Below are 12,051 nucleotides of genomic sequence, written 5' to 3' on the forward strand. Positions count from 1 at the left end.
CTGTGTCTGTGCTTGCATGTCAGTGTGTGTGTGCGCATGCGTTATTGTGTGTGTGTGTACATGTATGCGAGTGTGTGTGTGTGTGCGCCGTACACCTGTGTGTGTATGCCTGGGGGGGGGGGGGTCTAAAAGGGAAGGTCCACTGTAATGTGCTGACAAGAGTTTCTGTGTGTGTATGCCTGGGGGGGGGGGGGGTGTGTCTAAAAGGGAAGTTCTACTGTAATGTGCTGATAAGAGTTTCTGTGTGTGTATGCCTGGGGGGGGGGGGGGGTGTCTAAAAGGGAAGTTCCACTGTAATGTGCTGACAAGAGTTTCTGTGTGTGTATGCCTGGGGGGGGGGGGGGGGGTGTCTAAAAGGGAAGTTCCACTGTAATGTGCTGACAAGAGTTTCTGTGTGTGTATGCCTGGGGGGGGGGGGGGGGGTGTCTAAAAGGGAAGTTCCACTGTAATGTGCTGACAAGAGTTTCTGTGTGTGTATGCCTGGGGGGGGGGGGGGGTCTAAAAGGGAAGGTCCACTGTAATGTGCTGACAAGAGTTTCTGTGTGTGTATGCCTGGGGGGGGGGGGGGGTGTCTAAAAGGGAAGTTCCACTGAAAGGTGCTGACAAGAGTTTCTGTGTGTGTATGCCTGGGGGGGGGGGGTCTAAAAGGGAAGGTCCACTGTAATGTGCTGACAAGAGTTTCTGTGTGTGTATGCCTGGGGGGGGGGGGGGGTGTCTAAAAGGGAAGGTCCACTGTAATGTGCTGACAAGAGTTTCTGTGTGTGTATGCCTGGGGGGGGGTGTCTAAAAGGGAAGGTCCACTGTAATGTGCTGACAAGAGTTTCTGTGTGTGTGTGCCTGGGGGGGGGGGGGGGGTCTAAAAGGGAAGGTCCACTGTAATGTGCTGACAAGAGTTTCTGTGTGTGTATGCCTGGGGGGGGGGTGTCTAAAAGGGAAGGTCCACTGTAATGTGCTGACAAGAGTTTCTGTGTGTGTATGCCTGGGGGGGGGGGGGGGTGTCTAAAAGGGAAGGTCCACTGTAATGTGCTGACAAGAGTTTCTGTGTGTGTATGCCTGGGGGGGGGGGTCTAAAAGGGAAGGTCCACTGTAATGTGCTGACAAGAGTTTCTGTGTGTGTATGCCTGGGGGGGGGGGGGGGTGTCTAAAAGGGAAGTTCCACTGTAATGTGCTGACAAGAGTTTCTGTGTGTGTATGCCTGGGGGGGGGGGGGGGTGTCTAAAAGGGAAGTTCCACTGTAATGTGCTGACAAGAGTTTCTGTGTGTGTATGCCTGGGGGGGGGGGGGGGTCTAAAAGGGAAGGTCCACTGTAATGTGCTGACAAGAGTTTCTGTGTGTGTATGCCTGGGGGGGGGGGGGGTGTCTAAAAGGGAAGTTCCACTGAAAGGTGCTGACAAGAGTTTCTGTGTGTGTATGCCTGGGGGGGGGGGGGGTCTAAAAGGGAAGGTCCACTGTAATGTGCTGACAAGAGTTTCTGTGTGTGTATGCCTGGGGGGGGGGGGGGTGTCTAAAAGGGAAGGTCCACTGTAATGTGCTGACAAGAGTTTCTGTGTGTGTATGCCTGGGGGGGGGGGTGTCTAAAAGGGAAGGTCCACTGTAATGTGCTGACAAGAGTTTCTGTGTGTGTGTGCCTGGGGGGGGGGGGGGGGTCTAAAAGGGAAGGTCCACTGTAATGTGCTGACAAGAGTTTCTGTGTGTGTATGCCTGGGGGGGGGTGTCTAAAAGGGAAGGTCCACTGTAATGTGCTGACAAGAGTTTCTGTGTGTGTATGCCTGGGGGGGGGGGGGGGGTGTCTAAAAGGGAAGGTCCACTGTAATGTGCTGACAAGAGTTTCTGTGTGTGTATGCCTGGGGGGGGGGGTCTAAAAGGGAAGGTCCACTGTAATGTGCTGACAAGAGTTTCTGTGTGTGTATGCCTGGGGGGGGGGGGGGGTGTCTAAAAGGGAAGTTCCACTGTAATGTGCTGACAAGAGTTTCTGTGTGTGTATGCCTGGGGGGGGGGGGGGGTGTCTAAAAGGGAAGGTCCACTGTAATGTGCTGACAAGAGTTTCTGTGTGTGTATGCCTGGGGGGGGGGGGGGTGTCTAAAAGGGAAGTTCCACTGTAATGTGCTGACAAGAGTTTCTGTGTGTGTATGCCTGGGGGGGGGGGGGTGTCTAAAAGGGAAGGTCCACTGTAATGTGCTGACAAGAGTTTCTGTGTGTGTATGCCTGGGGGGGGGGGGGGGTGTCTAAAAGGGAAGGTCCACTGTAATGTGCTGACAAGAGTTTCTGTGTGTGTATGCCTGGGGGGGGGGGGGGTGTCTAAAAGGGAAGGTCCACTGTAATGTGCTGACAAGAGTTTCTGTGTGTGTATGCCTGGGGGGGGGGGGGGGGTGTCTAAAAGGGAAGGTCCACTGTAATGTGCTGACAAGAGTTTCTGTGTGTGTATGCCTGGGGGGGGGGGGGGTGTCTAAAAGGGAAGGTCCACTGTAATGTGCTGACAAGAGTTTCTGTGTGTGTATGCCTGGGGGGGGGGTGTCTAAAAGGGAAGTTCCACTGTAATGTGCTGACAAGAGTTTCTGTGTGTGTATGCCTGGGAGGGGGGGGGGTGTCTAAAAGGGAAGGTCCACTGTAATGTGCTGACAAGAGTTTCTGTGTGTGTATGCCTGGGGGGGGGGGGGGGTGTCTAAAAGGGAAGTTCCACTGTAATGTGCTGACAAGAGTTTCTGTGTGTGTATGCCTTGGGGGGGGGGGGGGGGGGTGTCTAAAAGGGAAGTTCTACTGTAATGTGCTGACAAGAGTTTCTGTGTGTGTATGCCTGGGGGGGGGGGGGGGTGTCTAAAAGGGAAGGTCCACTGTAATGTGCTGACAAGAGTTTCTGTGTGTGTATGCCTGGGGGGGGGGGGGGTGTCTAAAAGGGAAGTTCTACTGTAATGTGCTGACAAGAGTTTCTGTGTGTGTATGCCTGGGGGGGGGGGTGTCTAAAAGGGAAGGTCCACTGTAATGTGCTGACAAGAGTTTCTGTGTGTGTATGCCTGGGGGGGGGGTGTCTAAAAGGGAAGTTCCACTGTAATGTGCTGACAAGAGTTTCTGTGTGTGGTCTGTGCAGAAACATCTAGGCAAGCACGAGTTAGACGCGTCTTGGATTGGAGAATCCACCAAGTTCAAGGTGCTGGATTCCCTTCTCCCCGCCTTGCAGGAACAGGTATGGTGGTATAGTGTTTTGACAGAGAGAGAGAGAGAGCGCGCTTGTGTGTGTGTGATGGTTATGAATGTGTGTGTGTGGTGGTTATGAATGTGTGTGTGTGGTGGTTATGAATGTGTGTGTGTGTGGTGGTTATGAATGTGTGTGTGTGTGGTGGTTATGAATGTGTGTGTGTGATGGTTATGAATGTGTGTGTGTGTGGTGGTTATGAATGTGTGTGTGTGTGTGATGGTTATGAATGTGTGTGTGTGGTGGTTATGAATGTGTGTGTGTGTGTGATGGTTATGAATGTGTGTGTGTGTGTAATGTCTGTGTGTGTCTGTATAGGAGGACAGAGTGTTGCTGTTCAGTCAGTTCACCATGATGTGTGTGTGATAGTGGTTGTAATGTCTATATGTCTGTCTGTCTATAGGAGGACAGAGTCTTGCTGTTCAGTCAGTTCACCATGATGTGTGTGTGATAGTGATTGTAATGTCTATATGTCTGTCTGTCTATAGGAGGACAGAGTCTTGCTGTTCAGTCAGTTCACCATGATGTGTGTATGATAGTGGTTGTAATGTCTATATGTGTGTCTGTCTATAGGAGGACAGAGTCTTGCTGTTCAGTCAGTTCACCATGATGTGTGTATGATAGTGGTTGTAATGTCTATATGTCTGTCTGTCTATAGGAGGACAGAGTCTTGCTGTTCAGTCAGTTCACCATGATGTGTGTATGATAGTGGTTGTAATGTCTATATGTCTGTCTGTCTATAGGAGGACAGAGTCTTGCTGTTCAGTCAGTTCACCATGATGTGTGTGTGATAGTGGTTGTAATGTCTATATGTCTGTCTGTCTATAGGAGGACAGAGTCTTGCTGTTCAGTCAGTTCACCATGATGTGTGTGTGTGATAGTGGTTGTAATGTCTATATGTCTGTCTCTCTATAGGAGGACAGAGTCTTGCTGTTCAGTCAGTTCACCATGATGTGTGTGTGATAGTGGTTGTAATGTCTATATGTCTGTCTATAGGAGGACAGAGTCTTGCTGTTCAGTCAGTTCACCATGATGTGTGTGTGTGATAGTGGTTGTAATGTCTATATGTCTGTCTGTCTATAGGAGGACAGAGTCTTGCTGTTCAGTCAGTTCACCATGATGTGTGTGTGATAGTGGTTGTAATGTCTATAAGTCTGTCTGTCTATAGGAAGACATTGCTGTTCAGTCAGTTCACCATGATGTGTGTGTGATAGTGGTTGTAATGTCTATATGTCTGTCTGTCTGTCTATAGGAGGACAGAGTCTTGCTGTTCAGTCAGTTCACCATGATGTGTGTGTGATAGTGGTTGTAATGTCTATATGTCTGTCTGTCTATAGGAGGACAGAGTCTTGCTGTTCAGTCAGTTCACCATGATGTGTGTGTGTGATAGTGGTTGTAATGTCTATATGTCTGTCTGTCTATAGGAGGACAGAGTCTTGCTGTTCAGTCAGTTCACCATGATGTGTGTGTGATAGTGGTTGTAATGTCTATAAGTCTGTCTATAGGAGGACAGAGTCTTGCTGTTCAGTCAGTTCACCATGATGTGTGTGTGATAGTGGTTGTAATGTCTATATGTCTGTCTGTCTGTCTATAGGAGGACAGAGTCTTGCTGTTCAGTCAGTTCACCATGATGTGTGTGTGTGATAGTGGTTGTAATGTCTATATGTCTGTCTGTCTATAGGAGGACAGAGTCTTGCTGTTCAGTCAGTTCACCATGATGTGTGTGTGATAGTGGTTGTAATGTCTATATGTCTGTCTGTCTATAGGAGGACAGAGTCTTGCTGTTCAGTCAGTTCACCATGATGTGTGTGTGATAGTGGTTGTAATGTCTATATGTCTGTCTGTCTATAGGAGGACAGAGTGTTGCTGTTCAGCCAGTTCACCATGATGCTAGACGTAGTGGAGGTCTACCTCAAGCAGAAAAAAATCCGCTACCTTCGCCTCGACGGCAGCACGCCTGTCACCGAAAGGTAACGTACGAGGATAGTTGCATCTGATGACTCGTCTAACTGTGCACAGAACACTATCTAACCACAGAGAAACATCATCTGTCTAACCACAGAGAAACATCATCTGTCTAACCACAGAGAAACATCATCTGTCTAACCACAGAGAAACATCATCTGTCTAACCACAGAGAAACATCATCTGTCTAACCACAGAGAAACATCATCTATCTAACCACAGAGAAACATCATCTGTCAATTTCCAAACATTTATTTTGTCTATAACATTTTTATTCATCTCCAGAAGTGAATGTGTCGGTGTATCATTATTGTAACTGCTCAATGTCCTTAGCATATGACCAATGCATGTACCAGTTTGGGCCAACTGGTCAGAAACTTGAGCTTGTTGTTGATCCTTAACATGTATTATGTTGAATTATTTATGAATTGTTGAATAAACACTGTTTAAACCGACTGGTGTGAAAGTACGTTCACGTCAAGAAGTCAGTCCCCCTGTAAGACACCTGTGTGAAAGTACGTTCACGTCAAGAAGTCAGTCCCCCTGTAAGACACCTGTGTGAAAGTACGTTCACGTCAAGAAGTCAGTCCCCCTGTAAGACACCTGTGTGAAAGTACGTTCACGTCAAGAAGTCAGTCCCTCTGTAAGACACCTGTGTGAAAGTACGTTCACGTCAAGAAGTCAGTCCCCCTGTAAGACACCTGTGTGAAAGTACGTTCACGTCAAGAAGTCAGTCCCCCTGTAAGACACCTGTGTGAAAGTACGTTCACGTCAAGAAGTCAGTCCCCCTGTAAGACACCTGTGTGAAAGTACGTTCACGTCAAGAAGTCAGTCCCCCTGTAAGACACCTGTGTGAAAGTACGTTCACGTCAAGAAGTCAGTCCCCCTGTAAGACACCTGTGTGAAAGTACGTTCACGTCAAGAAGTCAGTCCCCCTGTAAGACACCTGTGTGAAAGTACGTTCACGTCAAGAAGTCAGTCCCTCTGTAAGACACCTGTGTGAAAGTACGTTCACGTCAAGAAGTCAGTCCCTCTGTAAGACACCTGTGTGATTGTGGCATGACAGACAGCAGCTGATCGACCGGTTCAACGAAGACCAGGACATCTTCATCTTCCTGCTGTCGACGCGAGCCGGCGGCCTGGGCATCAACCTGACGGCCGCCAACACCATCATCCTGCACGACATCGACTTCAACCCCTACAACGACAAGCAGGCCGAGGACCGGTGTCACAGGCTGGGACAGAAAAAGTGAGTATAAGACAGTCCAAACTTCCCCCCCCCCCCCCCCCCCCCCCCCCCCTTTATGACTTCACAAATATGATAAAATCAGGTCTCTCTCTGTGGTGAAGACTTTTGGTTGTCACTTGGTTGGTAATGATGGACAGATGGGACAGTACCTGTGGTGTTCAATCTGCAGTGTTAGAAACATGGCTGTGATAACTACACCTCCTGCCCAGGGATTAACGCTGTGTCAATCTGCAGTGTTAGAAACATGGCTGTGATCACTACACCTCCTGCCCAGGGATTAACGCTGTGTCAATCTGCAGTGTTAGAAACATGGCTGTGATAACTACACCTCCTGCCCAGGGATTAACGCTGTGTCAATCTGCAGTGTTAGAAACATGGCTGTGATAACTACACCTCCTGCCCAGGGATTAACGCTGTGTCAATCTGCAGTGTTAGAAACATGGCTGTGATAACTACACCTCCTGCCCAGGGATTAACGCTGTGTCAATCTGCAGTGTTAGAAACATGGCTGTGATAACTACACCTCCTGCCCAGGGATTAACGCTGTGTCAATCTGCAGTGTTAGAAACATGGCTGTGATAACTACACCTCCTGCCCAGGGATTAACGCTGTGTCAATCTGGGAAAGTAGTTCAGCAAAACAAGTGTCCACACAGCACAACAAGCAGTCTGATAATTGATGGTTGTGATGATCTCGTCCCATGATGCCTGGGCAGATCTATAGTGGCGAGCATGATTGCTTACATGAAAAAAGAAAATATCAAAAGTGCTCTGATTTTCTTATGGTTTGTTTTTTTAGCCATCTTTAACTCATTGTTCCCAGGTACGGATATATCCGTACCCACTCATTTGGCTCTATCTGACCAGGTTCGGATATATCCGCTCAGACTGTTAGCTTCAGTCGCTTCCTGTAATGTCGATCTAACGCCTGCATTCCAGCGTGTTGAAACACAGTTACTACAAAGTTACTACAATTCTGTGTGACCTGCTGCAGCACAGCTGGTCTCGGCTAAAAAAAACTTGGTCAACATAGGTGGGGTAGAAAGTGTTAAGAAAAATGATATGGATTAGGAGGAGAAAAAACAACCTATCTTCTTGACCCTCTCTTTCCAAGTTTGAAAATATGTCATAGCATGCATAATGGCGTCACATTTACATTTGTCACTTATGCATGTCTATAGAGGAAGAGACCAAGAAGTTTGAGAACCAAGTTTGTCTCCGTGACTTCAACATATCAGCAGTAGAAAATGTATAGTCACCACTAGGCTGCACATGTATCAGTATCGTATATATCATTAATATGGGTACCACTGATTGTCAATAAGATAATGTATAGTGAGGTCACCACCAGGCTGCACATGTATCAGTATGGTATATATCATTAATAGGGGTACCACTGATTGTCAATAAGATAATGTATAGTAAGGTCACCACCAGGCAGCACATGTATCAGTATGGTATATATCATTAATAGGGGTACCACTGATTGTCAATAAGATAATGTATAGTTACCACCAGGCGGCACATGTATCAGTATGGTATATATCATTAATAGGGGTACCACTGATTGTCAATAAGATAATGTATAGTGAGGTCACCACCAGGCTGCACATGTATCAGTATGGTATATATCATTAATAGGGGTACCACTGATTGTCAATAAGATAATGTATAGTAAGGTCATCACCAGGCGGCACATGTATCAGTATGGTATATATCATTAATAGGGGTACCACTGATTGTCAATAAGATAATGTATAGTAAGGTCACCACCAGGCTGCACATGTATCAGTATGGTATATATCATTAATAGGGGTACCACTGATTGTCAATAAGATAATGTATAGTAAGGTCACCACCAGGCTCCACATGTATCAGTATCGTATATATCATTAATAGGGGTACCACTGATTGTCAATAAGATAATGTATAGTAAGGTCACCACCAGGCTGCACATGTATCAGTATGGTATATATCATTAATAGGGGTACCACTGATTGTCAATAAGATAATGTCACGAGGGTATGAAAGATGTGAGGGACAAAGTGTTGAGAAAAGCAAAATGTGGCTGTGTAATAAACTGGTATTACCAGGGTATGAGAGTTGTGTGAGAGACCAGGTGTTGACAATATCACCCTGTGGCTGTGTGCAATATCACCCTGTGGCTGTGTAATAAACTGGTATTACCAGGGTATGAGAGTTGTGTGTGAGACCAGGTGTTGACAATATCACCCTGTGGCTGTGTAATAAACTGGTATTGCCAGGGTATGAGAGTTGTGTGAGACCAGGTGTTGACAATATCACCCTGTGGCTGTGTAATAAACTGGTATTACCAGGGAATGAGAGTTGTGTGAGACCAGGTGTTGACAATATCACCCTGTGGCTGTGTAATAAACTGGTATTACCAGGGTATGAGAGTTGTGTGTGAGACCAGGTGTTGACAATATCACCCTGTGGCTGTGTAATAAACTGGTATTACCAGGAAATGAGAGTTGTGTGAGACCAGGTGTTGACAATATCACCCTGTGGCTGTGAAATAAACTGGTATTACCAGGAAATGAGATTTGTGTGTGAGACCAGGTGTTGACAATATCACCCTGTGGCTGTGTAATAAACTGGTATTACCAGGGTATGAGAGTTGTGTGTGAGACCAGGTGTTGACAATATCACCCTGTGGCTGTGTGCAATATCACCCTGTGGCTGTGTGCAATATCACCCTGTGGCTGTGTAATAAACTGGTATTACCAGGGTATGAGAGTTGTGTGTGAGACCAGGTGTTGACAATATCACCCTGTGGCTGTGTAATAAACTGGTATTACCAGGGAATGAGATTTGTGTGTGAGACCAGGTGTTGACAATATCACCCTGTGGCTGTGTAATAAACTGGTATTACCAGGGAATGAGAGTTGTGTGTGAGACCAGGTGTTAACAATATTACCCTGTGGCTGTGTAATAAACTGGTATTACCAGGGTATGAGAGTTGTGTGTGAGACCAGGTGTTGAGAATATAACCCTGTGGCTGTGTAATAAACTGGTATTACCAGAGAATGAGAGTTGTGTGAGACCAGGTGTTGAGAATATCACCCTGTGGCTGTGTGTAATGTCATGATGGTATGAGAGTTGTCATGTGTAAAGAATATCACCCTGTGGCTGTGTGTAATGTCATGATGGTATGAGAGTTGTCATGTGTAAAGAATATCACCCTGTGGCTGTGTGTAATGTCATGATGGTATGAGAGTTGTCATGTGTAAAGAATATCACCCTGTGGCTGTGTGTAATGTCATGATGATATGAGAGTTGTCATGTGTAAAGAATATCACCCTGTGGCTGTGTAATAAACTGGTATTACCAGGGAATGAGAGTTGTGTGTGAGACCAGGTGTTAACAATATTACCCTGTGGCTGTGTAATAAACTGGTATTACCAGGGTATGAGAGTTGTGTGTGAGACCAGGTGTTGAGAATATAACCCTGTGGCTGTGTAATAAACTGGTATTACCAGAGAATGAGAGTTGTGTGAGACCAGGTGTTGAGAATATCACCCTGTGGCTGTGTGTAATGTCATGATGGTATGAGAGTTGTCATGTGTAAAGAATATCACCCTGTGGCTGTGTGTAATGTCATGATGATATGAGAGTTGTCATGTGTAAAGAATATCACCCTGTGGCTGTGTGTAATGTCATGATGGTATGAGAGTTGTCATGTGTAAAGAATATCACCCTGTGGCTGTGTGTAATGTCATGATGGTATGAGAGTTGTCATGTGTAAAGAATATCACCCTGTGGCTGTGTGTAATGTCATGATGATATGAGAGTTGTCATGTGTAAAGAATATCACCCTGTGGCTGTGTGTAATGTCATGATGATATGAGAGTTGTCTGGTGTAAAGAATATCACCCTGTGGCTGTGTGTAATGTCATGATGGTATGAGAGTTGTCATGTGTAAAGAATATCACCCTGTGGCTGTGTGTAATGTCATGATGGTATGAGAGTTGTCATGTGTAAAGAATATCACCCTGTGGCTGTGTGTAATGTCAGGATGGTATGAGAGTTGTCATGTGTAAAGAATATCACCCTGTGGCTGTGTGTAATGTCATGATGGTATGAGAGTTGTCATGTGTAAAGAATATCACCCTGTGGCTGTGTGTAATGTCATGATGGTATGAGAGTTGTCATGTGTAAAGAATATCACCCTGTGGCAGTGTGTAATGTCATGATGGTATGAGAGTTGTCATGTGTAAAGAATATCACCCTGTGGCTGTGTGTAATGTCATGATGGTATGAGAGTTGTCATGTGTAAAGAATATCACCCTGTGGCTGTGTGTAATGTCAGGATGGTATGAGAGTTGTCATGTGTAAAGAATATCACCCTGTGGCTGTGTGTAATGTCAGGATGGTATGAGAGTTGTCATGTGTAAAGAATATCACCCTGTGGCTGTGTGTAATGTCATGATGGTATGAGAGTTGTCATGTGTAAAGAATATCACCCTGTGGCTGTGTGTAATGTCATGATGGTATGAGAGTTGTCTGGTGTAAAGAATATCACCCTGTGGCTGTGTGTAATGTCATGATGATATGAGAGTTGTCTGGTGTAAAGAATATCACCCTGTGGCTGTGTGTAATGTCATGATGGTATGAGAGTTGTCATGTGTAACGAATATCACCCTGTGGCTGAGTGTAATGTCATGATGGTATGAGAGTTGTCATGTGTAAAGAATATCACCCTGTGGCTGTGTGTAATGTCATGATGGTATGAGAGTTGTCATGTGTAAAGAATATCACCCTGTGGCTGTGTGTAATGTCATGATGATATGAGAGTTGTCATGTGTAAAGAATATCACCCTGTGGCTGTGTGTAATGTCATGATGATATGAGAGTTGTCATGTGTAAAGAATATCACCCTGTGGCTGTGTGTAATGTCATGATGGTATGAGAGTTGTCTGGTGTAAAGAATATCACCCTGTGGCTGTGTGTAATGTCATGTGGGTATGAGAGTTGTCATGTGTAAAGAATATCACCCTGTGGCTGTGTGTAATGTCATGATGGTATGAGAGTTGTCATGTGTAAAGAATATCACCCTGTGGCTGTGCGTAATGTCATGATGGTATGAGAGTTGTCATGTGTAAAGAATATCACCCTGCGGCTGTGTGTAATGTCAGGATGGTATGAGAGTTGTCTGGTGTAAAGAATATCACCCTGCGGCTGTGTGTAATGTCATGATGGTATGAGAGTTGTCTGGTGTAAAGAATATCACCCTGTGGCTGTGTGTAATGTCAGGATGGTATGAGAGTTGTCATGTGTAAAGAATATCACCCTGTGGCTGTGTGTAATGTCAGGATGGTATGAGAGTTGTCTGGTGTAAAGAATATCACCCTGTGGCTGTGTGTAATGTCATGATGGTATGAGAGTTGTCATGTGTAAAGAATATCACCCTGTGGCTGTGTGTAATGTCATGATGATATGAGAGTTGTCATGTGTAAAGAATATCACCCTGTGGCTGTGTGTAATGTCACGATGATATGAGAGTTGTCATGTGTAAAGAATATCACCCTGTGGCTGTGTGTAATGTCACGATGATATGAGAGTTGTCATGTGTAAAGAATATCACCCTGTGGCAGTGTGTAATGTCATGATGGTATGAGAGTTGTCAT

At 45.7% G+C, this 12,051-nt stretch overlaps 1 protein-coding gene and 1 long non-coding RNA gene across 3 annotated transcripts in view; one reads left to right on the forward strand and one right to left on the reverse strand.

Moving 5' to 3' along the window:
- The window catches only part of LOC138963308 (uncharacterized), a 304,793-nt gene that overhangs the window by 172,700 nt on the left and 120,042 nt on the right, over positions 1-12,051 (reverse strand). The window lies entirely within an intron of this gene.
- LOC138963303 (SWI/SNF-related matrix-associated actin-dependent regulator of chromatin subfamily A containing DEAD/H box 1B-like) overlaps positions 1-12,051 on the forward strand; it is a 59,938-nt gene that overhangs the window by 37,327 nt on the left and 10,560 nt on the right. For both annotated transcript variants that reach the window (XM_070335365.1, XM_070335366.1), the window contains exons 17-19: positions 3,086-3,181; positions 5,042-5,160; positions 6,222-6,404. In XM_070335365.1, coding sequence (XP_070191466.1) covers positions 3,086-3,181; positions 5,042-5,160; positions 6,222-6,404 — 398 coding nt within the window. The remainder of the gene's footprint in view (positions 1-3,085; positions 3,182-5,041; positions 5,161-6,221; positions 6,405-12,051) is intronic.

This window comes from Littorina saxatilis, linkage group LG3 (assembly GCF_037325665.1).
Source record: "Littorina saxatilis isolate snail1 linkage group LG3, US_GU_Lsax_2.0, whole genome shotgun sequence".
Classification (NCBI taxonomy): Eukaryota; Metazoa; Mollusca; class Gastropoda; order Littorinimorpha; family Littorinidae; genus Littorina; species Littorina saxatilis.